Source organism: Mauremys reevesii, linkage group 10 (genome assembly GCF_016161935.1).
Source record: "Mauremys reevesii isolate NIE-2019 linkage group 10, ASM1616193v1, whole genome shotgun sequence".
In the NCBI taxonomy this organism is placed as follows: Eukaryota; Metazoa; Chordata; order Testudines; family Geoemydidae; genus Mauremys; species Mauremys reevesii.
The window spans coordinates 54,879,894-54,905,686 of record NC_052632.1 but is presented as its reverse complement, the minus strand read 5'-3'; the positions used below and the strand labels follow the sequence as shown (position 1 = coordinate 54,905,686).

The 25,793-nt window shown below is 42.2% G+C and overlaps 1 protein-coding gene across 6 annotated transcripts in view; it reads left to right on the top strand.

Moving 5' to 3' along the window:
• The window catches only part of GTF3C1 (general transcription factor IIIC subunit 1), a 79,224-nt gene that overhangs the window by 39,360 nt on the left and 14,071 nt on the right, over nucleotides 1-25,793 (top strand). For all 6 annotated transcript variants that reach the window (XM_039492035.1, XM_039492032.1, XM_039492033.1 and 3 more), the window contains 12 exons: nucleotides 1,284-1,380; nucleotides 2,173-2,350; nucleotides 4,330-4,471; nucleotides 7,101-7,236; nucleotides 8,595-8,676; nucleotides 9,945-10,130; nucleotides 12,671-12,825; nucleotides 14,474-14,616; nucleotides 19,011-19,092; nucleotides 22,153-22,265; nucleotides 23,410-23,472; nucleotides 25,322-25,415. In XM_039492035.1, the coding sequence (XP_039347969.1) occupies nucleotides 1,284-1,380; nucleotides 2,173-2,350; nucleotides 4,330-4,471; nucleotides 7,101-7,236; nucleotides 8,595-8,676; nucleotides 9,945-10,130; nucleotides 12,671-12,825; nucleotides 14,474-14,616; nucleotides 19,011-19,092; nucleotides 22,153-22,265; nucleotides 23,410-23,472; nucleotides 25,322-25,415 (1,471 nt within the window). The remainder of the gene's footprint in view (nucleotides 1-1,283; nucleotides 1,381-2,172; nucleotides 2,351-4,329; nucleotides 4,472-7,100; nucleotides 7,237-8,594; nucleotides 8,677-9,944; nucleotides 10,131-12,670; nucleotides 12,826-14,473; nucleotides 14,617-19,010; nucleotides 19,093-22,152; nucleotides 22,266-23,409; nucleotides 23,473-25,321; nucleotides 25,416-25,793) is intronic.

Genomic DNA, 25,793 nt, shown 5'->3' with positions numbered 1-25,793 from the left:
TGTGGGAGGCTGTTATCCTCTGTGAACCAGCCAGCAGAGGAGGATGAGATAGACTTTGCCAGTGGGTGTCATAGCAGTTTGCTATTCAGCAAAGGAATGCCGAGATGTGGGAATTTGGGTTCTGTTTTAAATTCTTGAGATTAACCGCTAATGGTTACTACTCTTTTCCCCATCTCTGCTCCAAACCAGCCTATCTGCTCGTATCACACCCAGCCTGTCCCTCTGTTTGTCACCCTCTACATTCCAGGAGGCAGCTTCCTTTTTCTCCTCCATGCTTCCTGGGCACCAGCATGGGAAGTATTGAGAGAACAGCACAGACCCTCTTCCTGCTCTCTATTCTGCTGCTTGGCACCATAGCAGTCCCCATGAGCTTGGAGGAGCAATTTCAGGGAATGTATTTCTTGGCTCCTGCAGCCCTGAGTAAGAGCATGCTCAGAGCAGATGAAATCTTCAGAGATTTTTAACTGCCAGCCTCAAACAAATCTCTACCATGCATATGCAAAGTGATTTTTTTCAGAGCCTTATAACTTGCCAAATGTGGGTGGGTCTTCATGGAAACACAAGAAAGCACCTTTCTGATCCCAGCAGCCTCTTCTGGCAAATTTCAAGTTCATGCTTCAGCATTTGGAGACAGTAGAGTCAATCAGTGAAACAGTTGTAAGATTTTTTTTTTTAAAACATGGTCTAAACAGCGTATTTTACCCTAACCTTGTTCTTGGAAAGAGCCAGTTTTTGTTGAAACTTCCCAAAAAATTAAGCCTCAAGGCGACATCTGGCATGAAATATTTCAGACTGAATGATTAGTTTGCCAAAGTTATAAGGAACTGAAAATAGGGTCTAATAGTGTTAGGCAATCTTAACTTGGGGATCATTGCCAAGTCCTCCTATAATACAGTGTACATGCAATTCTATCAGTCCAGATACAACAGCCAGGTATCTTCTCTTTCAAACTATAATGAAATTATCTGCTGTCCAACAGGAGCCCTTGCCCCTATTTACTAATCAGTTAAACTCAAACATTTGGCAGATTTTACTTCTTAAAAATACAAGCTTGGTTTTCATTGATGCATTAAGTAACCTTTTTTAGATTTGGTGAAACCATTTTGCTTCCTACACTAAGGAACACCAAAATCCTTTGAGTTGTTATATGACTACTTAATGTGTCTGTTTAAAGATGTTATTGCTTGTGCCAGTTTTTGCAGTTTAGTGTAAATTACTGACATGTATCACATTTGTTTAATTTATCATGAATACAAAATGTAACATGTCCAACTATGTTGCAGGAGATACATCTTTTCAGTGGTGGAAAACCTGCAGAGGTTATGTTGCATGGGGCTACTACAGTTTGGCCCAACTGAGAAATTCCAAGATAAAGATCAGGTAATTTATTTAAAAGTTGAATATTACTCTACTCTTTGTTCCGATGATGATGATAAAATAAGAGATTTTAAATTTGCCATGAGCTTAAATATTTGGCTCTGGGCTAAGATGCAACCGTGCAATTTTTAGTGAAATATTGGAAGTTGCATGGATAATTTCTGACCATTCTGGAATGAGACTCCACAGACGTTGAGCCAAATTCTTACAAACTTTGTGCAGTGATGATCTGAAAGTCTCCAGAATGCCAGCACCCTGTCTGGGACTTACCAGGTTTACCCTGTTTGCCTCCATTACTGGGAACTGGGGTGCCATGTAAATCCTGCGTTGGGAGATGTGGCTTTTTGAAAACATAACTGTGAAAGGTGTCCCTTTGGGATTAAACACACTTACACAATCATTCATTACTGAATTAAAGACAATAGTTCTTGCATACACAGTGGGCTACATAATCAGGGTAGAACCAACCAATGAGGAACAGGGGAATTCCAGGCATAAATACTTTACTTCAGTAAAATTCTGACTTGACCAGGTGATATATTCTACCACAACACAGTTGATAATCTCTGGAATTGTATTCCTGATCCTAGCCATTGGGTGATGATAGATTGTCTCTGTAGAACACAGAATAGGTTCCCTAATCACTGAAAGTGCCATCATTGTGCAAGATGACAGCAATGTGCAAAGTGGTTGTTGCCAGTATGGGCCACTTGGAATAGATGGAATTGTATGTCCTGCTAAAATAGCCATTTCAGCAATTTTACTTACCAGTTTGAAACCTTGTGTGTTTCACAGGTATTCGTCTATATGAAGAGAAATGCAGTGATTGTTGATACTACTATCTGTGACCCTCACTATAACCTGGCTCAAAGCAGTCGCCCATTTGAGAGACGTTTGTATGTTTTGAACACTATGCAGGACGTAGAAAACTTTTGGTTTGATTTGCAGTGTGTCTGCCTTAATACTCCATTAGGTATGATATGATCCAGCATTCTCTGTCATTTCCACCTTCATCTTTTATATCCTATGTTTCTCACACCTTCCCTAGCACTCTGCCATGAAGTAAGACAGATTCGGTCTTGTCACCTTTAACTTACTGTGTCTAAACCCGTATGGGCAAGTATCTGGCTGTTGTCTGTTCTGCAGCTTATTGTCTAAGTTTTTGAAATATTAACCTCCTTGATCGATTTTTGTGATTGGAACTATTTGGGGTGTGGGTAATGTGAAACTGACTGGAAATCTCCAAGTAAGGACAGGGGTTAAGGAGGAACATGGAGCACAATCAACAGTACAGAGCATGTTGCACTCCTGGCTGCTGCCCTTGGGGACCAGAAAACTTTAGGACTTAGAGTTTGTCAGTCTCATGCTATGGAGCTGAGATCCAAGAATGAGACTCATGCAGGCTTATACCTTCAGAGCAGAGTTACAAGGCAAGTTATTCACCCCCTCACACCCTCTTACAGGGCCTACTTCAGTCCTTGCCAAGCACGCTAAAAAAATACTTGTTGCCAACATGATTATCAGGATTTCCTTGACCAGCATATGCAGAGATCTTTTTTCTGAGAATCATGATGCTAAACCTTCCATTAGATACTCTAACATAGCCCATAAGCACAGGTTCATCGAAGTAACAAGTATTACAGTTGTACGTGGTTACAGTACACCTCTACTCCGATATAATGCTGTCCTCGGAAGTCAAAAAATCTTACCGCGTTATAGGTGAAACTGCGTTATATCGAACTTGCTTTGATCTGCCGGAGTGTGCAGTCCCCTCCCCCCCCCGCCCCCCCCGAGCACTGCTTTACTGTGTTATATCCGAATTTGTGTTATATCAGGTCACGTTATATCAGGGTAGAGGGGTATTTTCGCAATGGGGGAGTGTCTTTGTTTTTGTTTTTTTTTTAAATAAAGGTAGAGTAGTGCAATAGCAATAATTGGTTAAAGAGCAAAAGCTTCTAAAACCAAAAGCAACTTTTTTTTTGTTTCTGAAACTTGAAAGCAGCCAAGCAGAATGATCCATTTGCAGTTTAATCCTCTTTTTTTATACTGAAGCAGTTTTTTTCAGAAGGCATTAGACAGCTTTGTTTAATTGAGCCAATGTCCATTGTGGCAGTGCTATAATTGTGCTGCTGTTCTCAGGCAGTGTGCAGTAGTATTTGTTTACCAGGCTGTCACAGATGATATCTACATCTGGCTCCCTGTAATATAGGGATTTGTGTACTTTGCCACCAACATAATGCTTTGGAAAGTTTTAGGGTTTTTAACAAATTGTCTGCTTTGAGCCTTGAGGGAAGACAGCAAAACTATGTGTTAGGCTTCAGCTTGTACTGACCCTATGGGCCAGGTGCTCTCCTGCATTCAAGGCCCATCCTGCTGTTCTGTCAGGACAAAGGGCCAAAACCCAAATGGATCTGGCCAGCTCAGAATTTCCCACAATGTGAGGGAGCTCTCAACTGGTACAGGTCCATCCTGCACTATTCCTCCAACCCCACCCCAGTGTAGGGGGCATATTGGAAAGGGACATAGCATGGCTGCTTCACAATGAGTTCAAGCAATCCTAAACTGGCTGTCTCTTGAGGACTATTACCAGTCTATTTTCCAAGGAGCTACTCTAACCTCTGGGGTCTGTGCTCAGAGCATCAGTGTGCAGCCTACTCCCTGGTGGGTACCACCACCACTCTCCTGTGCTAAGTAGAATTTTGTGTTGGAATTTAAGGTCCGGGCCATGAGCCTCCCACGTGACTGTTATGAAAGCAGCATGTTTGATACCTAAGGAAAGTGGCCCCGGGTGTTCCTGACTCTCTTAGCATTTCTATTTCAGTGAAACATCTGCCCCACTCATTTGCCCAACTATTTGCCATGGTGGCAGCAAGCAGCCAGAAGCAGGCTGGGGGACAGATTGGAACATAACTCTTCATACTGATAGTAACCAAAGTACATTTGTGTGTTTAGGAGTCGTCCGCCATCCTCGTGCAAAAAGATGTAATCTTCAGGGTGAGGAGACCAGCAACACATTGGATGTGCAGATGGAACAGGAGTCAGCAGTGGATAAACACAATCTTGAACGAAAGTGTGCAATGGAGAAATACACCTCGTATGTCTCTTTCCAGCTTTCTGTGTCACTGAGTAGATGGGTTATTAAGAACAGAACAGTTCATTTTAAGAGTATTAGACTGATAGTGTTTGAGTTAGCATCATAATACTTACTCTGGTATGTCTTTCCATTTTGGAGACCATCTAACTAATAGGCCAGATAGTTGATCAGTTCTGTGTTTTCAGTTAATAGACTAGTTTAAAGACCAGGGTAGTGGTGAAGTGACCAGCACTATGCATTACTAGGTGAGAAAATTGGGCTCAATTTTCCTCCTGTATCCAACAGCAAGGAGTGTTGTTGAAGATTTTTGGGTGATGATTAAGAAGCACCACTCTGGCAGTACTAATGTTTGAAGAGTCTCTGTGTCCACCCTCTATATAATCCTGTGTAATGCTTTGCTTCACCATGACTAGACTTTCAAAAACTGCATGGAGACTTTTTCCTAATTCTGTCCTTTGATTATTGTGAGCCCATTGTTATGTATCCAGTAATGTCAGTAACTGCACACATGCTGCATTGTGAGATATACGTAGAACATCCATCAGCATTAATGGAAGTCACACATCATGCAATATGCTCTTTTAAAAAAAAATAATACAGGTGAAGGGTTAACCTTCTGTTCTGCTGTAATAAAGTAACCTCAGAGTCTGTTATTGATCAGTCAGTGTTTCCAAAAAGTTGAATACTATGGTTGGGTTTTACAAAAGCACCTAAGTGACATGAAGGTCAATAGAATTTGTGCTTTTCAGGTGTTTTTGTAAATCCCACCCTATGCTTTTTAAGTTAGTAGCAGTACTTTTGTACTGCATTTGGGGAACCTGATTCCAGTGAACCATGTTGCCAGGCTGAATTTTTCATTTGCTCTGTCTATCTAGCTCCTTAAGTGGTCCCCATCATAATACTGTCTGATAGCCTATTAAAAAATTATCTCTGCCTAGTTATGACTTGTAATTATGCTGGAGCCGGTTGTGACAGCATAGTTAAGGCTGAAGCTTAACAGGAATTTTAAACCTTCAACAAAAAATTCATAAAATGATCTTGTCTAATATTTGAATTTTTCATAGTGGGTAGATGAAAAATGGAGTGATATAAAGAGAATGATGAGTTCTAAAATTACCACTTTTCGGCATTTGAACTAGATTGTCTTATCTTTTGTTTTAAGACCTTCTTGCAATTAATATGAAACTTTCTGGGCTCTGTGCCTTGCTCCATGTATAGCTTCAAAGGAGCTCATTAATAAGTATCAGCTGTATGAAAAGTAGTTTTTATCTCATGATTTGTAACTTTTTCTTCATAAATGAAAAACTTTCCAAGATAAATACTGTGTATTTAGGAGTGACAGTATTGCTATGCTGTACTGCCACATACTGCCTTCCTCAACATCATATCTGAGAGGCTCCCCATAGTGTATTAAGCAGTGTGACAAACATCTGTCGTGTTTCTTTCTTTCTCTCTCTCCCTTTCACTCGTCCTCTCCCTTAGACTTCTGCAAGGCATTTGACTCTGTACCACATTACATTTTGATTAAAAAACAAGAAAGATATAAAATGAACATGACGCACATTAAATGGATTAAAAGCTGGCTAACTGATAGGTCTCAGAATGTAATTATAAAGGGAAGATCATCGTGGTGGTATGTTTCTAGTGGGGTCCCACAGGGATTGGCTCTTGGCCCTATGCGGTTTACCATTTTTATCAATGACCTGAAAGAAAATGCACACTAATCACTGATAAAGTTTGCAGATGACACAAAAAATGTGTGGGAGGGAAAGGGGGACGGTAAACGATGAAGGTGGTAAAACTGATACAGAGCAATTTGGATCACTTGGTAAACTGTGCACAAGAAAACAATATGCATTTTGATATGGTTAAATGGAAAAGTATACATCTCAGACAAGAGAATGCAGGCCATACTTACAGGATGAGGGACACTATCCTGGGATGTAGTGACTCTGAAAAGATATGGCTATCGTGGTGGATAATCAGCAAAATATGAGTTCCCAATATGACACTGTGGACAAAAGGGCTAATGCAATCCTTGGCTGCATAAATTTGGATCTTGAGTAGGACCAGAGAGATTATTTTATCTCTGTATTTGGCACTGAGGTGTCGTCAGCTGGAATACTGTGTCCTGTTCTGGAGTCCACAATTCAGGAAGGATGTTGATAAATTGGAGACAGTTCAGAGAAGAGACATGAGAATAATTAAAGGATGAAAAATCATGTCTTATAATAATAGAGTCATGGAACTCAATCTATTTAGCTTAAGAAAGAGAAGGTTAAGGGTTGACTTGATTACAGTTAAGTACCTACATAGGGAACAAATATTTGATAATGGACTCTACGTTAACAGTTCTGCAGTCTCTTTGGTTGCAATTTCTAATATTCAGTTCTTTTCTCTAAAATTGAAAAGTCAGTTCACTGGATCCTGAGTACCTAAGCTGAGTAGAAAAACTGACGTTGCCAACTTTTTGGTGTGAGCGATAGTGTGTGCCTTTTCCTGCAGTTTTGCACCAACTCATTAGCTGTTGGTTATTTTACTTTTGTGATGTACACAAAGTCGTCTAGCAAGTGTCTTGTCAGCTAGTCTTACAAGTCTGTTACTTATGTATTTTGTTTCTTTTCCTTAGAGGAAGTCGAGAGGTGGTGGATGATGGATGTATTCCTGGGGATGGGATGGGAGCTGGGGGTCTGGATTCCAGCTTTTATGGACATTTAAAACGCAATTGGATCTGGACAAGCTATATCATTAATAAAACTAGGAAGGTAAGGGGTTTTTAAGTGGATTTATTATATAGCAATGGCTTGACTTTATTTAAACTTTTAAAAGTTGTTGAAATATTAATAGAAATGTTTGCTACATATCCTTGTAAGGTTTTTCCTTATCAAGACATCTTAATAAAAACATGAAAGGTAACGGATGGCAAATGAATAGTTACCATGGTGAATTTTGAAGTTCAGTGGATGGAAAATTTGTCTCCATCGTGAAATGCTGTCTGAGTTATAGTTCCCTTCAGTACATGTGCTTTACTGACATTTCCTTTACCGGCACATTCAGCCAAAGGAGAATTCACTACCCAAACATATAATTAATATGAGGGTAAAAGGTTGCTGAGCAGTGCTTTGTACACTTCCAGAATGTAGAATTTGGTAGCTGAACACTGAAACCTCCAAAAAGCGTGAAATGCACACAACAAACATTCAATACAGGATAATGCCTTCCATGCCATTTCCTCCATCTGACCTTAACTCTGTCCACTGCGAGTGCAGCGCTCAGGAGTCCCTGGGGGAGATCACAGTATTGTACAGCTCTTTTAAGATATGGAGGTTAGGGAAGAAAAGAATAGTGTTCAGGAAGAGGGGAGGAGGAGTATAAAGTGTTCGAAAGCCTCTGATCCCTTGCTGAGACACTTTTCTCAGTGGTGTATGTCAGCCTACCACATATACTATCAGTATTAATGGTTCAGCACAGACGGTCCATGGAAGCATGCAAATAACAGTACAGATTTGGAGTTGTAATGGCCACACAGAAAATGGCAGATATTGCTGGGAATGGCTAAACTTCTGCTTTATTGCTATTTCCATCGGGTTAGAGAGATGGTTGGATGGAGTGTGGTGGGGGAAGCATTACCTGAAATCTACATTTCCTGGTTTTCTAATGTTTGTGTTTTGTGTGTATTTCCTGCTTCTTGGAAATTCATATGGAGTTTAGAGCACTTTGACAAAGCAATTTTTTATAGAGAAATTGCTGCTCAGTCTTAAGTATGGTATGGCCTTGGAGACACCCCCATCGTGAATTCCTTAAATTCTTAGTTCCTCTCTCCTTCAAGTAAAAATGTGTGGAGGAAAAGTAATTAGTATGAAGTTCAGGACTTCCAACAATGGTGGTGGATTCAATGCAACTTTAGAAATGTTTTTAAACTATCCATATATTTAGTAGTGAGTACATTACTAGATCAACCTTGACTCATGCCAGCAGTCTTTCTGCTGCTTATATTAAAAATCTTTCTGAAAACTGTCCACAACACATTCTTCTTCTCAGAAATTTCTTGGATTTATTAATATTAGAGTGTGTACTCCTTGGTGCTTACATCTTATCTTGGTGGATGTTTTGTTGGTTTTAGGAAAGTGCCGTTCCTGAAAATGGACTTACAGTGAGACTCCAGACTTTCTTAACAAAACACCCTCTTCCACTCAGTACTGGAGGTAACATAATGGCGCATATAACATTTGTAATTGCATTAGAACTATGATCCTCTTTCTTAAACCCACAGTGATGATATGAGTTCTTTCCACCCATCCCATAATATGAGACATTCTAGGTCATTACTGGAACAGTGAAGTAGTTTAACTTTCTTTCCTATTTCTGGATGTGAGAGACAGTATTTGATCATTTGTACTTCATCCTGGAGAGTCTCAGAAGCGCAGCTTGCAAAAAGGCCAGACAGACACACATTGTACATGACTGACAAGCCAGATGCTGTTTCAGATCTTTCTACTGTAGCCATAATTGTATCAGGCGTCTTATACTTCCCACTGTGATGTAGAACTTAAAACAGTTTTCACATTTTCATACTTTTCTAAAACATCAGTCTTTTGTGGCTGAATTTTTTCCTTATTGAGGTCCCTCTGCTTAGTTTAAAGAATATTGATTTTTTGTTTTTAACCAAAGTTAAGAGTTTTTGAAAATGACTTACTACATATGAACAGCAGACTTCTTTAGTCCGTCTATAGACTAGTGGCAAAATGCAATTAGCAAGCTTTTAAAAATGATTAATTTTGATGAAAATGATGGTCCTGATGAATTTAAATATTCAAAACTTTAAAACCTGCCCAAGTTCCAAGTTTTCTTCCTACTTGTCTTGTTTTGTAGAGCTCATTGAAATACATAAACTGCAAGCCATGTTTGAAGAGAATCTGTGCAGTGTGGGTGTTTTTATTATTAACTTTTTTAAATCGTCAAGTGGAATCGTTTTATTTAACACTAAATTGAGATAAGGTGGCTCACTTGCTGACTTCAAAAGTTAGTAATTTTGAAACTACCAAACCATTTTCTTCAAATTTGGTTTGATTTTAATTCCCAATAAGTTGGAAGAAATTAAATGCAATAGAGCTACAGTAATATTAAGATTGCCTCGTAAAACACCACAGAAAGGAAGTGTTAAACCTAAGGTTGAATGTAAAACTTTAACTGCCCTCTTGTATTTAACATGTACAACACATTGCAGTCTTCAGCTACATGATCTTATGTTTCCTTAGGGATATGGATATCTAAACATGGGGAAAATCCTATTGTTGTGTTGTCTTTGGGAAATAATACATGATTACATGACTACACTGATAATGTATATACAGAAGGGGGCAAAGTTTGGGTGGTATATTCTCATGTAACTTTGTATTTTGACTGCTTAACATTGCATTGCATTGCATATTTTGCTATAAAATTCCACTGGTGTAAATGTACTTCTACGTAGGTAATAAAATAAACATTTTGGGAGATGCAAGGGAAGGCGCAAAGTCCCCTGTGCAGAAGGAAGAATGTATTGAGATTGATAAAGAAGCAACGCAGAATAGAACCAAGAGAGTGAGGGGTGGAAAAAACCAGAAACGTAAGAGGCTTAAGAAAGACACTGGGAAGAAGACAAAGAAGAAAAAGAGAGGTAAATAAGTAGCATGTTTGTCAGGAAAAGAAGCTTTGTTTTGAGCAGGCTGCAGGCTGTGGCATCACTTCAGAGGAGCTGTGGTGACTGTGAGCTTTTGTGTAACCAAAAGCTTTCATTGGCCACTTCCTTGGGTTGCCCTCCTGGTGAACAGAAAGCTATCAGTGCCATAGGGCTGTGTGCTGGCTTTGGGAAGCATAGCAGCATCCTGGATCACTGTCCTTTCGCTGCATGTATCGCCATTCATACTAGCTGCAGAATCACAGACCGCAGTCTGGGCCCCATTGGCCATTGCTGTGGTTGCACCACAGCTTTGCAATCACCCTTGGTATGTCCCAGCTCAGAACTCTCTCCCATGGAGAGCCCCAGGGCAGTCGGTTTGCTTTCTGTAGAAATCATTTCCTGGCTTCTGGCCTTCACTCTTCCTGTCACTCTTCTTCTCCCTCCTCCCCATATTGTGGGCATCATCAACACTTCTTCCACTGACTTTCATGGACTTTACTTTCTCACCTCTGTTGTCTCAGTGTCTCCTCTCCTGTCTCCACTTTTTCAGTCTCACAAACCTTCCAACCTCTTTCTTTGCTGCCTCCTTCCCCCCAGCTCTTCTTCCTTTCTCTCCTACTCCCTGGAATCTTAATTCTTGTTTATAACCTTGCCTTGATACACCACATATCTCCTTCTAAGTCTGTGCGCTCTCCTTCCTATCCTGAAGGTTGTGCTGGTGACACCGGTTCCTCTCTGAAAACTACCCTATCCAGCTCTTCTCTCCCTTTCCATTTGAGTGGCTGTTATCTAAAGCCCCTCTTGCCCCCAGTCAATGTTCTCTCTAAGTTTTTACACCCATGTGCAGAATGAATTTTGTTATGTGCACCAGTATGGAGGTGATGTGTGGCAGGGGTGGGGCCAAGGGATTTGGAGTGTGGGAGCGGGCTCAGGGCTGGGGCAGAGGCTTGGAGTGCGGGGGGCGTGAGGGCTCTGACTGGGGGTGTGGGCTCTGAGGTGGGACCGGGGATGAGGGGTTCGGGATGCAGGCTGCCTGGGGCTGCAGCAGTCCCCCAGCCCTCTCTCGCTGCAGCATCTCGGGGCCAGGGAGAGCCATCTCTCCAGTCCAGGCCCTATGGCTGCGTGCCTGTGTGGCCCTTGATAGCCTGCTGCGTGGCCAGGCAGCTAAAAGGAAACTTAGCCCCCATCTCTTCTTGCTGATTGCTGCCTGGCTCTCTATCTCATACCCTTCTCAGGAACAATTTTAATTTCCTAGTGCTGATCAGTCTGACTTCATTACCTCTCATTTCCTCTCAACATCCTACTTTGATAGCTTTGGGGTGTCTCTTCCACTCTGTCTCATTACTTTCTTGCACTTCTGGGCTTCAATAACCTCTCTTGCTGATGTCTCCATCTCTGAATTCTGCCTGCCAACCATCACTTCCTTTTTCAATATCTGTTCTGGCTTCTCTGCTGCATTCAGCCCCCACCTTTGCACCTGACATCCCTCCCCTTCTTAGCTCCGTGGTCTCTACTTTCAGCTTTCCTGTGTCCTATGCTAATGAGACCACTGTCCACCCCTTGGTTTCCCAGCCATAGTTGTTCCCATCGCTGTTTGGTGCTTTGTTGAGCCCTTTGGAAAAGGCCACCAGACTGTGCTGACTCGCAACATTAAATTGATTTGCTCTTCCTTTCTAATCCTGCTGACTACTTCTCCCTTGTCCTCTTTCACCTCTTCTCTACTTGCCAATATTTTTCCAAAACACTGGCACTGTGAAATAGCATTTCTTCACCCCAACAATGCGAATCTCAGTCTCATTGTCTAAAACCCTCAAACTTCCTCCCTTTTGTCATCCTTCACTCACTCCCTGCCCCCTTATTAATGTTTTGTATGTTACGGTAACACTTACAGATCCCAAGTGAGGTCAGGGTCCCATTCTGCTGGGCATCCTAGACACACGTAGTAAAAGACAGTTTCTGTCCCAAAGAGTTTATAATCAAGGATGGGGAAACAGAGGCATGGACCGGTCAAGAGACTTGTCCAAGGTCACAGAGCAGGTCAGTGGCAGCGCCAAGAATTAATCATAATCTAGAGACGGATGCCATGAGGCCCTTCTTCACTGATATTGTTAACTTTGTCAGACAAATTATTTACAATTAGATGTTCAGTCAGATTCTCAGTTTGAGCTTCTGGGAAGGGGACACTTTCCTGAGCACCTTGCATGTGGTGGGCACTATCTGAAATAAATAATGAATAGTAGAAGTCATGTTTTGGGAGCAGGCAGAAACACTGCGCAGACTAAGTCACTTAGTCCCTCTGTGCCTCAATTCTCTGCCTATAAAATAAGGCGAGTGCTTTCATTTTCCCACCTTTTGTCTGTCTTGCCTGTTTAGACTGTAAACTGTTCAGCACCGGGACTGTGTTTATACTGTACTTAGCACAATGAGCCTCCAGTCTCAGCTGGAGCCTCTAGCTATTAGCAAAACAAATCAATAAGAATAAAGGCCTTGCTAGAAACACTGTTAGTATAATGGTCTCTCTTTGGGTTTGTGTTTAGAGGAGTCTGTAGAAAAAAATAAAAAGCTGCGCTACCATGATGAGGCTGACCAGAGCGCCCTGCTGAGAATGACGCGCCTACGTGTCACCTGGACTGTGCAGGAAGACAGCCTGCTGATGCTATGTCGAATCGCCAGTAATGTGCTAAACACAAAGGTGCTCGCTTCTTCTTACTTCTCTACTGAATGTGTGTGCAGTAGTACTGGTATACCATCGGCATTGCCGTGTCCCTCTGTTTTATGGGGGAGTGGAAGCAATACCACAATTAGGCCTGCTCCAAACTTTTATGTTCATGGAGGTGATAAAGGTTTCCAAAGTATTGTGTGGTTTGAATTGTAGGCTTAATTTGAAATGCTGATCGTAGTTTGTAAAGCAGTTTGAATTTTCTAGGGTACCTGGAAGGGGGAAATCTGAGCTTAGCTATGGCTGTACCAAAAAGCACCATAAGATAAAATATTCTGCATTCTTACCTTTTTTTTTTTTGGATCTCTTTTGAAAAGCAGGATGAAGTATGAAATTATTGTCCTTTTGTAGGGGCCAATGCTAAAACTTTCAACACAAAAAAACTTAGCGATGAATCTTCAGTGTTAAGGGGGGATAATTTTCCAAGTGAATAGGATGTGTGCCAGTCGGCTGTGCCAATCTGAGACGAGACTATGAGGCCTAACAAGGTTTTATGTTAACTCATGAGTTGGATGTCGTTTGAGGTATATATTGCTTATCGTAATGTGTTTCAGATGTAAGTGGAAGGTTGTTACTGACAGAATTGCAAGTGAGGTGAAGGTAGAAAGGAATTCAGGAGATTTTCTTATTCCCATGCTTCTGTAGTATGGGTGGATGGGACATGTCCTGAAGCAACTTTAGCTGTCATTAAACAAAGCTTTGGTTTGTACTGATTTACAATACCCCCCTTTCCTCCCCTCACAGGCTCCTTATCCTAGTTTACTCATCCATCCCTTCCATGGGTCTGACTCTTGTCCCCTCTGCATTCAAATCAGACAGTTTCCTCTTCAACTCTGCCTGGGCTCAGTCATGGAGAGCACAGGAGAGAGACACTCCTTGTTTTCATTTCAGGTGTCCAGACTTAGCATAGCCTGCAGCACTCAGAGCTCAAATTTCAGAGAAAGGCTTAGAGGCTTATAACTTGGATAAATGTGGGTGGATTTTTATAGGACAGGAAAAGACATATCTCTGGTGCAGTTGTCACCCCCTGCCATATTTCAAGTCACTGCTCCAAAGAATGGGCATGCTAGAGCTCTCCAAAGAAGAGGTGAGCAAAATTCTTTAACGTGGGCAAAACAACCTGTTTTTTTCTAAACTCATTCCCAGAAACAGCTAAATGATTTTGGCTGAAATTTCCCCCCAGAGGCAAACACCCAGCATTGAAAATTTCAGCTGAAACAAAGTGGCAACGTTATAAGCAACTGAAAACGGAGTCTTATAAGAAGTAGGATGGAGTGATCTTAATAGGAAGTGCTACTAGCCCCTCTTATGATATATTTTATAGTCCTAGCCTGTACTTTAAGTGGGGGAAAGTAAACTAGTGTACCCTTCCATAGCTCACAACTGGCTGAAGGGGTTGTTCTCAAAATTTCCAGACCAGATTTCACTTTTAGGAACAGAGCAAATGGGAAATCCCAGCAGCAAGGATGAATGTCTTTGAGAGTTATAAATGTGTGTGGAGGGGCATGCGGGAAAGGATCGCAGCCTTTTTTCTAGTGGTTGTTGCTAGTGCCAGCTGTCACTTGCATACCTGCAGATCAAAGTAAGCTGAGCTTTGACTTTCTTTTTGTATTTGATCCAGGTGAAAGGACCGTTTGTTCCGTGGCAGGTTGTCCGAGATATCATGCATGCCAGCTTTGAAGAATCTTTAGATAAAACTTCTCATTCTGTTGGACGAAGAGCTCGCTACATTGTCAAAAATCCACAAACCTATCTTAATTATAAGTAAGTGATTTTTTTTCATTTGTCTTTCTAAATTCTTATGAAGTGAAGTTAAGGATTTCATTCCTCCATACTTGGGTTACTGCTTTTTTGTCCCCCTCCAACATATTAATACAGATCTCCAGTGTCCCTTTTTCAGCATCTCTCTACAAGCTATTCTGGAATGCTACGTGATCTGTGACATCCTGAGGGAGAGGCAGGTGCACCACTCATAGTGGAGTCAGAGTTTGGGATGAAGGGATTCTTGATCCCGCCATATCACTTCTGAGTTCCACAGACTTACTCTGCCTCATTAAAGTTACTGTAGCCTGGGTCATGTTCTAGGGCACTTTAACTTTTACTTTAAACTAGGTACAGGCTTTCCTGACATCTGTTTCTGAATTTTTTTGGGGGGGTGTATGATATGTACTACTCACACAAAACAAATTATATTATGTGGCATCATATGGACTCACCCACATGGGTCATCAGCAGGATTGGAATCTGGAACCAGGTTCCAATCCACAGGCCTCTGCTACCTGAGCTAACAGATTAACTGATAGCAGAAGTAGGTTGTCAGTCTCTGTGAACAAGTACTAGAAGAGGGGTTGGTCACTTTGCCAGTGGGTTTCATAGATATTTGCTGACAGCAGAAGAATGATCAGACTCAGGAATACTAGGTTCGATTGCAGACACTGGACAGGAGTGTGCTTTAGTGGACTCAGACATTTCTGCCTATTCCCCCTCAAACATGACCCCTTGTATCCCATCTCCTTCAACCTGTCTCTGTTCCAGTCCTGTCTCCTTCTCACCCCTGTCTCCTTGCTTAGGCAGTGCAAGTCTCCACTCCTCAAATTTCTCATCCCAGTCCTAATCTCCACTCTCAGTCTGAGTCCCTCTTTTCCCATGCCCCCAGTGGTTCCCAGTCTTCCTCTCTGGGTTCATTATCCAGTTTGTCTCCCCACCTCCATCCTGGCCAGCTTTGTCACAGTCTACCCTGTCCCTAGCTCCTTGTCTTTTTCCCCAGCTAGACACAGTTCTCCCCCACACCCCTTTTTTTGTCATCAGATCTGTCTCCTCTTCTCCCCATGTCTGACTCTTTGCCCAGTCTCCCGGCTCAGTCTCTGTATTCCTGCTGGCTCCTGTCCTCCTCCCAGGCAATCCCAGTCCTTGGTCTTGTTCTGTTCTCTTCTTCCGCTCTCCTCCCCACCCCACCCCAATCCCTGGCTTTTGTTCCTTCTGTATTAGTGTCTGTCAAGTGTCTTCCTTCTCCACAAGCCTGGGTGCCAGCCAGGGGAGCATTGAGACCACAGGAGAGAGTTTTCCTGCTCTCAATTGCAGTGCCCCACCCTGACCCCATAGTAGCTAGGACCAGCAATTGCAGGGAAAGTCCTGCTTGGCCCCTTCAGCCCTAGGCTGGAGCATACTCAGTGTATGGAATCTTCAAAAAACTGTCATGAAACTCCCAAGTCTCCACTGAGCCATGTGCAAACTGAAATTTTTCAAAGGCTTGTAACTTGGCCAAATGTGGGTGTATGTTCATGGTCATGGCAAAAGGTACCTCTCTGACACAGAGGCCACTCCCTGCTGAATTTCAAGTCCCTATGCCAAAGCCTCTAGAGCTTCTCAAATTAAAGGTCACCAGAATTTTATCATAACAAAACATTTTTCCCTAACTTCATTCAGAAACAGGTGAGCAGTTCTGACTGAAACTTTAAAAAAAAAAAAAATTCAGCTTGAGCTTGAAGTTTGGCAAAGCTATAAGGGTCTTATGGTGGGAAATCAGGTAATCTTAATAGGTGACACTACCTGCTCTGCCTAGAATAAGTATCATCTTTTCATCTCCAAGCACCTTTGCAGACACACGGAGCAGTACGGCATCACCATTCATTCCTATACCTGGCTTGTTCCTCCATGAAACCCAGCCTGGTCATGTCCCTGCGTACAATGTCCCTCCACCTATTCGGTCAGACTGGCCTTTGTTTTTGCATTATTTTCTTTGGCACTGTATCATCTGTTTGTCTTCTCCAGCGTCCTTACCATTGTAATGTTTCCAACTGCATGTAGTCCTGCACCTGGATTTCCCATTCTGCTTTCCTTCTAACTTCATTTGTCTAAAAAGCATTCAACTTTACACCTCCCACCTTTCAGAGTATTCTTATCTAAGCTCCTGTTTTTAATGCAGCTGCTTCCAGACCATACAGTAATTTTATTAGTACACTGGTTTGATAAATTTTCACTCTGGTTCCAAATGTAATGTTTTTATCAGCCCATCATTTCATCAATTTCTGTGCAGCACTTGTAGCTAAAACAACATAATTTTAACTTCATCATCGATGGAAACATTGGCAATGACTAAGCTTCCTAGGTACACCTAAAATTTACCTTTTTCTATGACTTCACCACCACTGCATGTCGACACTTTATCTGTTGTCCTTTTTCCAAGATACAGCCACTTTGTTGTCTTGGCATTTATTCCAAATCGCCTACACCAATGTTTCAAGGTAGCAAAAGAGGAAAGTAATTAATTCACATGTCTGCCAGTAGTATGATAACTTCCCATGAACTTCCTCCACTGTTTTCTATTACTTCCTTGAATATTTCCTATCTGGCCTGTAGTGAGATTTCTTCATCATCACAGATTAATGACCTGAAATGCCCTTCAAGCGTCACTTTCTGTGCCTCCCTCGCAGAGCTATCCTTTAACTTATCAAGATCAAATTTCGCTCCAGTTGCACCCCTCTCTTTCTTGGACTTCAACTTAATCTTTGTCTTTCCCATTAGTAGTTCATGATCAGTGCCACGCTTAGCATTTCTATAAACTCTAACATTCATCAGTGATGGTCTGTGCCTTTTACTGGTGGTGATGTGATTAATCTGGTTTTTGATTTGACCATCTGATGAACTCCATGTAACCTTCTGAGCATCTCACAGCAACTTCTTAACCTTTATGCGTTATCAGTTGCTGTTCCAATGCTGTGTGGTCCAACATTATTCATGTGTGTATCATGTCTGCTACCAACTTTTGCATTCATATCTCCCATTATCAAAATCATATCATGCTCAGAAATCTCACCTACCGTGCTATCTAACTGTTGATAAAATCTGTCCTCTTTTTCCTCTTCGGCTGCTTCTGTTGGTGTGTAACAGCAGATCAGTTATGCATAGTAATAAGTATACATGTGTGGTATTCTTATAATTACACTGAATTGTCTCTCCAACATCTTCCATTTGACAATTCTGGTTTCTGAAAAACAAATAAAACTTATTTTAAAGGCTTTTTATGAAAATATCAAGGGAAATGAAGAAAGTAGTTCCCTTACTAAATAGGGGGGATGAAATTGATGATTCATAAATGGCTGAGGTTCTGAACTCTGACACTTGTCTTCAGCTAGCAAATAGAAAGTATTAACAATAAGGAAGACAGACCCACGAGATGGAACTTTTGCTGAAGTTCAGATATGGGACTGGCTGGAGAACTTTTAACATGTACAGATCAGCTAGTCCAGTTTACCTGCATTCTAGGGTATTACTGATTGCACTTCAGGATCTTTTGAAACTAATTGTCATTGAGATATAGGGACATGCCAGAAGGACAAATTTACTCTGCTAAAATAATGAAATATCACAAGAAAACCTCATTTATTCATAATTACATACTTCTCTAGCAAGCGTGTTTCCTGGATGTCCTAAGTCTCAGATGAACTAGACTGCTAGAGAGACAAGGTGGGTGAGGTAATAGCTGTAATTATAGCAACTTCTGTTGGTGAGAGAGACAAGCTTTCAAGCTTACACAGAGCTCTTCTTCAGGTCCGTTAACTATTTACACTAAACAGTTGTTCCACCTTTTATTTAGCTGTGACCCTCTGAGTACATTTCCCAGCTCTGAAGAAGAGCTGTGTGTAAACGTGAAAGATTGTCTCTTTCATCAACAGACATTGGTCCAATTAAAGATATTACCTCATCCACCTTGTCTCTCATATCCTGGGACTGACAGAGCTACAACTAGACTTCTAGAGACATGCATCATTTCAGACTCCATCGCCCCTTCCATCCAGACAGAGATCTACTTTTCTCTCCCTTTTCTTTCCCAAGAGATGAGGAGGTGATGGGATCCTGTTATGCCAGTTCCTTTATTCTTATATGGTAGCATGCTCACATTATGGAGAAGCTTCTCCTATAAAAGTGAACTTGGGTCTTAGATGAAGATATGGTTATTGGGGTTAGTTGCACTGAAGACGTTGGCATGTGTGTGATCCAGTAGGCAGACTTTCTCAGCCAGCAGCATCGATACTGCACTCCAGAGTGCATAGAAATGGCAAACTAAATAAGTAGTTGTGTGCATGTTTTCTGATGCACCGAGTTGTGAATTGTGATCCACACTGAATTGAGAACACTTTTACACTTATTTGTTGCAGAGTTTGCCTTGCTGAAGTTTACCAAGATAAAGCTCTTATTGAGGATTTCATGAAGAGGGAAGATAACTACCAAGACCCACAGGTAGGAGGAAAGGTTAACATAACATTTCCATGGAACTGTATTTGGATTCCTATGATTCACCTCTTGTCTCTTCCCTTTGTGCTGTCAACCTCCTAAAAACAGACTCATGCTCCACATCACTGCTATTCTGGGAGTTAGATAGACATGGTTAGCATTCCAAATAGCAAGAAAGCAGCACTGCTGTGCAGCAAGAGACCCTGCTTTAACCCTTGGATACCTAGCATACAGATCTGTACCACCAAGCTAGTCTCGAAGCTAGTTTTTCTTAAACCAGTTTATGCTTCCACAGATTATCCATTTGATGTCAGCTGCCCCAAATCTTCCCCACCAGTCTCGTTACTGGTTATGTAGAGCTGTGTGGGAAACAGTTTACCCATCCCATGATAATTTTTAACATTTTGAAATTTTTCCCAAATTGAGATGAAAAGTCAATTTCAAACTTTTTTTTTCCTTTTTCCAATTGATACTAAAAATATGTTCAGATTGGGCCAATCAATGCATTTTTGTTTTCATTTCACCCCCTTTGTTACCTTTTGTAGTATAAATTAACATTTTAAAACAAAGTCAGTTTGAATCAAGAAATAAAACTTTTCATTTTGAAAATGTCAAAATGGAACTTTTTGACTAGTTCACTTTTTTCAAAATGTGTTTCAAATCACGAGATATGTTGAATCCAGCCTTTTCTGCAGTTTGGGTTTTGACTAGTTGGCATTTAATTATAGAAAAACATGTTTTGTTGGAAAATTCCCAACTAGCTCTACTGTTATCTAGCCATTCCGTTTTGTTTATCAAAGGATTAGCTCCCAGTGGAACCCCTACAGTACAGAGTGGGAGGTGAACATGGCTAAAACAACAATTGCCTCTTTGATTTTTTTTTCTCTTAATGGACCAGCCACACCAAGTCCAGCTGCTGTGCTTTGCAAGTGGCTAGGCTGTTTTAACCCTTAGCAATGGGGCTGCTGGTGTGGTGACTAGCTGATTCCTAAAGGTTGTGGAGTGAGGCTAATGGGTGTTGCAGGCCAAGAGATGAGGAATAGTTTCCGAGAGCTGTAGCATGGGCTTGGTTGGGATCAGCTCTCCCCAAGACTGTTCTGCCTCCTTCTTTCTCTGTCTTGCATTTCTGGTGCCTCCTGCATCTCCTGATATACTTACTGTCTGAATACTCTGGCTAGAAGTCAGGAGGGAGGCAACATGGTCTGGCATGAGACAAGACCAGGTATCCAAGGAACTAGCTGGAAGCTAACAGCAGAAAATCTTGAAAGGTAGCCTGGGGTGGTGGTATCTTGGGTTTTTCCCCCCCCAGCCTAAGGGGAGGTACCACAGGGCCTCAGAAACCCACTAATTGCGGTGGTGGTAGGCAGGCAAGTAGCATGAGACAATCTGCTTACAAGGCTGGCAGTGCTGACTATGTTCTGATGGTCAGCTAGAGAGTGGCAGGGAGATATGAGAGCTGGGATGATGTAGGATGGGTGCAGTGCTGGACATGAGTTCACTTGATTAACAAAAAGGGCAACCCAGCCACCTCTCAGCACTGAGGGCCATGGCCAGGGTATTTCTATGTGAAATTCAGCCACTAGCTCGCCTCAAGCTGCACAAGTAAGTGCCATCTTTCTCCTCCAGCCTGGGTGAGACCCTTGGAAGCATTGCAGAGGTGGCTGAACTTCTTTTTATCTAGTTGACATGGGAGCTATTCCCAGGCTCAGTCCAGGACCTTGACAAGTTTTGGAGCAGCCTGCAAAGCACAGCAGCTGCGCTGGAGGGGTGGGTCATTGGTGAAGCACTCTGCACCTGCTGCCTGTAGTATTTACTTAATCAAAATCTCTTCTTTTTCTGCTTCCCAGCATAATAATTTAGCCTCCCTCTCCCCCTGTTCCCCAGCATGCTGGAATTATAGATCCTGTAGACGTAAATGAGATGCTGGCAATGTCATCCCCATGACTCATCCTGACCTGACATCACCAAAAGGCCTGATTTGCTAATTGGAACGTGGTTTTGGGCAGCCAGCATCTAAAGTAACCAGAGTGCCCTGCTGCTGGGCTGCTTCTGGTTGTGAGCTACACCCGGCCTGTGACCTGCATGCTGAAGAGAATGGAGAGGGTTTTCTGATGCTTGTGCTCCCAGTATATGCTTGTTAAATAGCACTGAGACTCGTAACCTAAAAGCCTGCTGACCTGACTGTGCCACCAGAGTGCAGTATCAGCCTTTAGAAGAGAATACCACCTTTCTTGCACTTGCACTTCGTCCCTTGCTGTGTTCAGAGAGAGCACAGGAAAGAAAAAACAAAGTAGACGTTAAGGAGTAGAAAAACCTCACAGGATAAAACTGCAAAGGAAAAACTTCCTTTTTCAGCAAACTGTGAGCTGAGTATCTTCCTGCATTTAGTTTCTAGTGTCAACCTTTATAACAAAGAGGGGGGGGATCTAATCCCTGTCATTTTTCACCTTTCTTTCCCTCCAGCTGTTACTGTTTTGTTTCCCTCTTTCTTCCATTTCTCTTCCTGCCATGTTCCTGTTTGTCTTTCTTTCTCTGGAACCAAATGGAATGTTCCCAATGAGATCTCTGGACCAGGCATCCCCTGCAATATACTAGGGCTCTTTCCAGCAATGCTTTTAGAAGCCAGACATGATTTGTTTGAAGAGACAAATAGTGGAACCTCACAAATTCACAGTCTGATAATCTGTGCAGCATGGCTGGTACACAGAAAAATCTCCAACCAGATGAGATTTAAATCAGGGCTCTTCTGAGAAAGCTGTCAAACTGGTAATGAGACATCATTGTTTTTACAGAATACACTGTTGATAGGATACTTCATATGTTATTTGGTTACTCATAACTATGAAACAGCATTTGTTAAATAAATAAAGGTACAGGGTACATTTCATGACACATTATCCTGGCTCATTTACTGTGCTGCTTCCCCTACTTGCTAATCCATAAACTGTAGCCATTTGCAATGGGTCTTCCAGTTATGAATATGAAATAGGGAAGTCCTACTGCCCATTTGCGCTGTAGGAAACATACCTGTTAAGTGTTTAATATTTTAATCTCTTGTTTTGAAAGGTGTGTGCAAGAGAGTTTAAAGATTTTGTGGAGAGACTTAAAGAGAAATTCAGTTCAACCCTCGGGAATCCCAAACTCGAAATTCCAGATACATTGCAGGAGCTGTATTGCAGGTATTTTACTTAAGATGTTCTCATGTCATACGCAAAGGTGAGATCGGGATCAGATATAGAGTCTGCTGTCAAGAATTTCAGACTTTTTGAGAGCACCTGGAATCATGGTATCAAAAAATTTTCAGTTTGGTTTTCAATGAAAAGTAGTTCATTAACATACACTTCTGAAATAACGATTCTACGTTTTTAATTACTCTCATCAGTTCACCAGATATTAATCTGCATTTTATATTGAAAATTTTTATTATAGTTTTCATTAATGTCATTCATATCTTTAACTTTTCTATTAGCGAAAACCTTTTGAGTACTTAGATGTACCCTGTGTGACTGTAATGGGTAACTGTCACAAACCACTCACTGTTTTGCACAAATTAGGTGGCGTGATTTTACACTGGGATTTGTAGTTGGTGTCTCCATTAAATAATAAAAATGAAGTATTAATGTTGATTCCTAAAAGAGTGGACACATCACATCTGTAGTTGCTGTAATAGTAATACTTAGCACTTATATGGCACTTTTCATGCATAGATTGCAAAGCACTTTACAAGGAAGGATAAATATCAGTGTGCCCATCTACAGATGGGGAATTTAGGTAGCCAAGCATGAAAATTTTGGCCTTATCCTCTTGGTGTCCCAAAGTTAGTCACCTCATTAACTTCCCTGACTTTGAGAGGAACTGCACATCTGCAGAACACACTGGGACTGGGAACTAGACATTCTAGCACCCAATGACATTTAAGTCCCTTCCACTCCTTCACATCAGGGGATGATAAGAGCAGATGCCTTCCCTCTCTAATACAAAAATTCTCTCTCTTTCCACACCTGTAGGGCTTTCCACCAGCCCTGTAGACAGAAGTATTTTGTAGCCACAGCATAGACAGTGGCTCCAGGCTGCATCCTCCCCATGTGCTTCAGTCTGGATGTGGACAAACAGCTTCTTGGAGACAGGGGAATTAATCTCCACATCTCTTTCAGTCCTTGGCAGCTCTGCTAGGACAGGTGGTTCCCCAACATTGTTTTAGCAGGTTGTGTCAAGATTCACAATGATAAATATCAGCCTTCGGCATTTCAAGGGGCTCTGTGTGTGATACAGGGCATACTATTTTCTGTATTAAATGTTTCCTTTTTACTCTCTCTTAACCAGGTTCAGAGTTTTGGCCATTGGAGATGAAGCAAATCAAAGCATCAAACAGGATGCTCTCAACAGGTGAGGGGGAGTTATAGGGCTTTTCCATTAGAGCTCTCCAAAAGCTTTAGTAAACAGATGGATTCGCAGCATGCCCTGCGACTCAGTCAGGTCCAAGCAGTTCCAGACCAAGAGGCAAGCTGGTTCCAAAGCTGAGGGCCTCACACAGAGATCAGTCTACCATCCGCTCCCTCTCTTTTTAAAATCTATTCCAGCCGTTCTCAAAAAGTGGGTTAGGACCCAGGAGTGGGTTGGGACACCATTTTAATGGGGTCACCAGGGCTGGCTTAGACTGGCTGGGGCCGGGCCAAAGCCCGAGCCCCACTGCCTAGGGCTGAAGCTGAAGCCCAATAGCTTCAGCCCTGAGCAGTGGAGCTCAGGCGTTGGCTTTGGCCTGCCCCACGCAGAGCAGCAGGGCTTCAGCAAACCCCCCCCCTCTCTCGGGGTCGTTGGTAATTTTTGTTGTCAGAAGGGGGTCACGGTGCAATGAAGTTTGATCTATGGGAATCCAACTGAAGTATGAATCACAGAATATCAGGGTTGGAAGGGACCTCAGGAGGTCATCTAGTCCAACCCCCTGCTCAAAGCAAGACCAATCCCCAGACAGATTTTTGCCCCAGATCCATAAATGGTCCCCTCAAGGATTGAACTCACAACCCTGGGTTTAGCAGGCCAATGCTCAAACCACTGAGCTATCCCTCCCCCTACCTTCACGGATTACAGCTGCAGCGGTATGTCTTGAGGAGAGAGGCAACGTATCATATAAGTTGGGTTCCAGGCCATTTAGGGCTTTGTTGGTCAAAACCAACAACTTAAATTCTGTCCTGAAATCAGCGGGCAGCCAGCACAGATCATGGAGCACAGGAGTGGTGTGCTCCCACTGCCAGCTTTACCAGTTTAAGCTTCCACAATGACTTGAGGTGTTTATAAGTGTGCTCGTGACCATGATATCAGACCACCCCATCTTCCTGCCACAGCAGAATTTCCCCTATTGTACGCTTACCAGAGTTTTGTCCAGTTTAGTTTTCTGGCTGCCAAGCAGGGGGAGACAGTTCCACAGCCTGGCCCACTTCATTCTCAGGAAGCCTTTTCTGGATATTCATCTTACATTCTCTGTTTCTTAAATTCATCTAATTAGTCCCGGGTCTATCCCCAAATAAATCTTCTCCACCTAGTCTAAGGAATGGAGTCATAAGTAGTATTACAGTCCCTCTTGTTTGTAAAACACTATAGACGAGGAGTGCCTACTTCTGCAGCTGTGGCCTTTGGCAGAAGGGTTTTATAGGCAGCAGTTAGGAACTAATTCCACCTGTATTATTAGGCTGTAAACTGTCTTGGAAGGTCCCAAGCTTCTGAACACGTATAGAAGAGAGAAGGGGAAGTTTTCTCTATCTGTAATTCTCATTCAAGATCTATAACAATCCAGACCCTCTAGGAATGTTGGTACCCATTGTTTATTGTGAGTCATTAAAAAAGCTCACTGAAGTGTTATGTTCGTTAAAGTATGGTGTCAGTCTGTTTTTGTTATGTGTATGGCTTCTGAATCAGCCAAATGAAGGATGGGAGATAGCTAGTGTGATGTCATCAAAAACCCTAAGAGTTCTGTCTCCATGGGCTGATTGGGAGGTGCTATGATCCAACTATCCTGGCCTGGTATAAAGTTCTTGAAAAAACAAAGTGTAGCACATAGGGAAATGTCCCCATTTCGTTAGGAATTCAGATGTAGCAACATTGTGGCTAACCGTATGTGTGTGTGCATATGCAAACATTACAGGCAAACGCTCCATTTAAATATTACTGCGTTAGTTTAATAATCGGGTGCTTCATGCTCAGAATGCCTTGAATAACGTAATGCGTTGTTTTTTTTCAGTATCTATGACATTCACTTCCTGGTGCTCCAGAACCTGATTCAGAGTACTTTGGCACTCTCAGATAATCAAATGAAGTCCTGCCAGTCATTTCAGGTACCACACGATTTTGTTTTTTTTTTACTTTTTCTGCAACACGTTGTGATGGAAATAACAAAGTTCTTCAAGTTTGTCAGAGTGGATCCCACTGTAGGTGCGCATGCGCCTCATGCGCACACAACCTGATCTTTGTGACTAGCAGTGTCCAGTGGGGCCACACATGTGTCCGGTACTACCGCATGCTCCCATATAAGGGCATAAAGGGCAGGGCAGTTGTAATGCTCCCTCAGTTCCCTCTTAAAGCCCATGGCCATGATAGAGGACTTGTCCTTTGAGGGCACAGAGCTGATCATCAAGAGGATGGACAACACTCCTAACTCGCTGAATGACTCCAGTGCTTCCTGTACTCTCTGGGGACTTACACCTCTCCTTCAT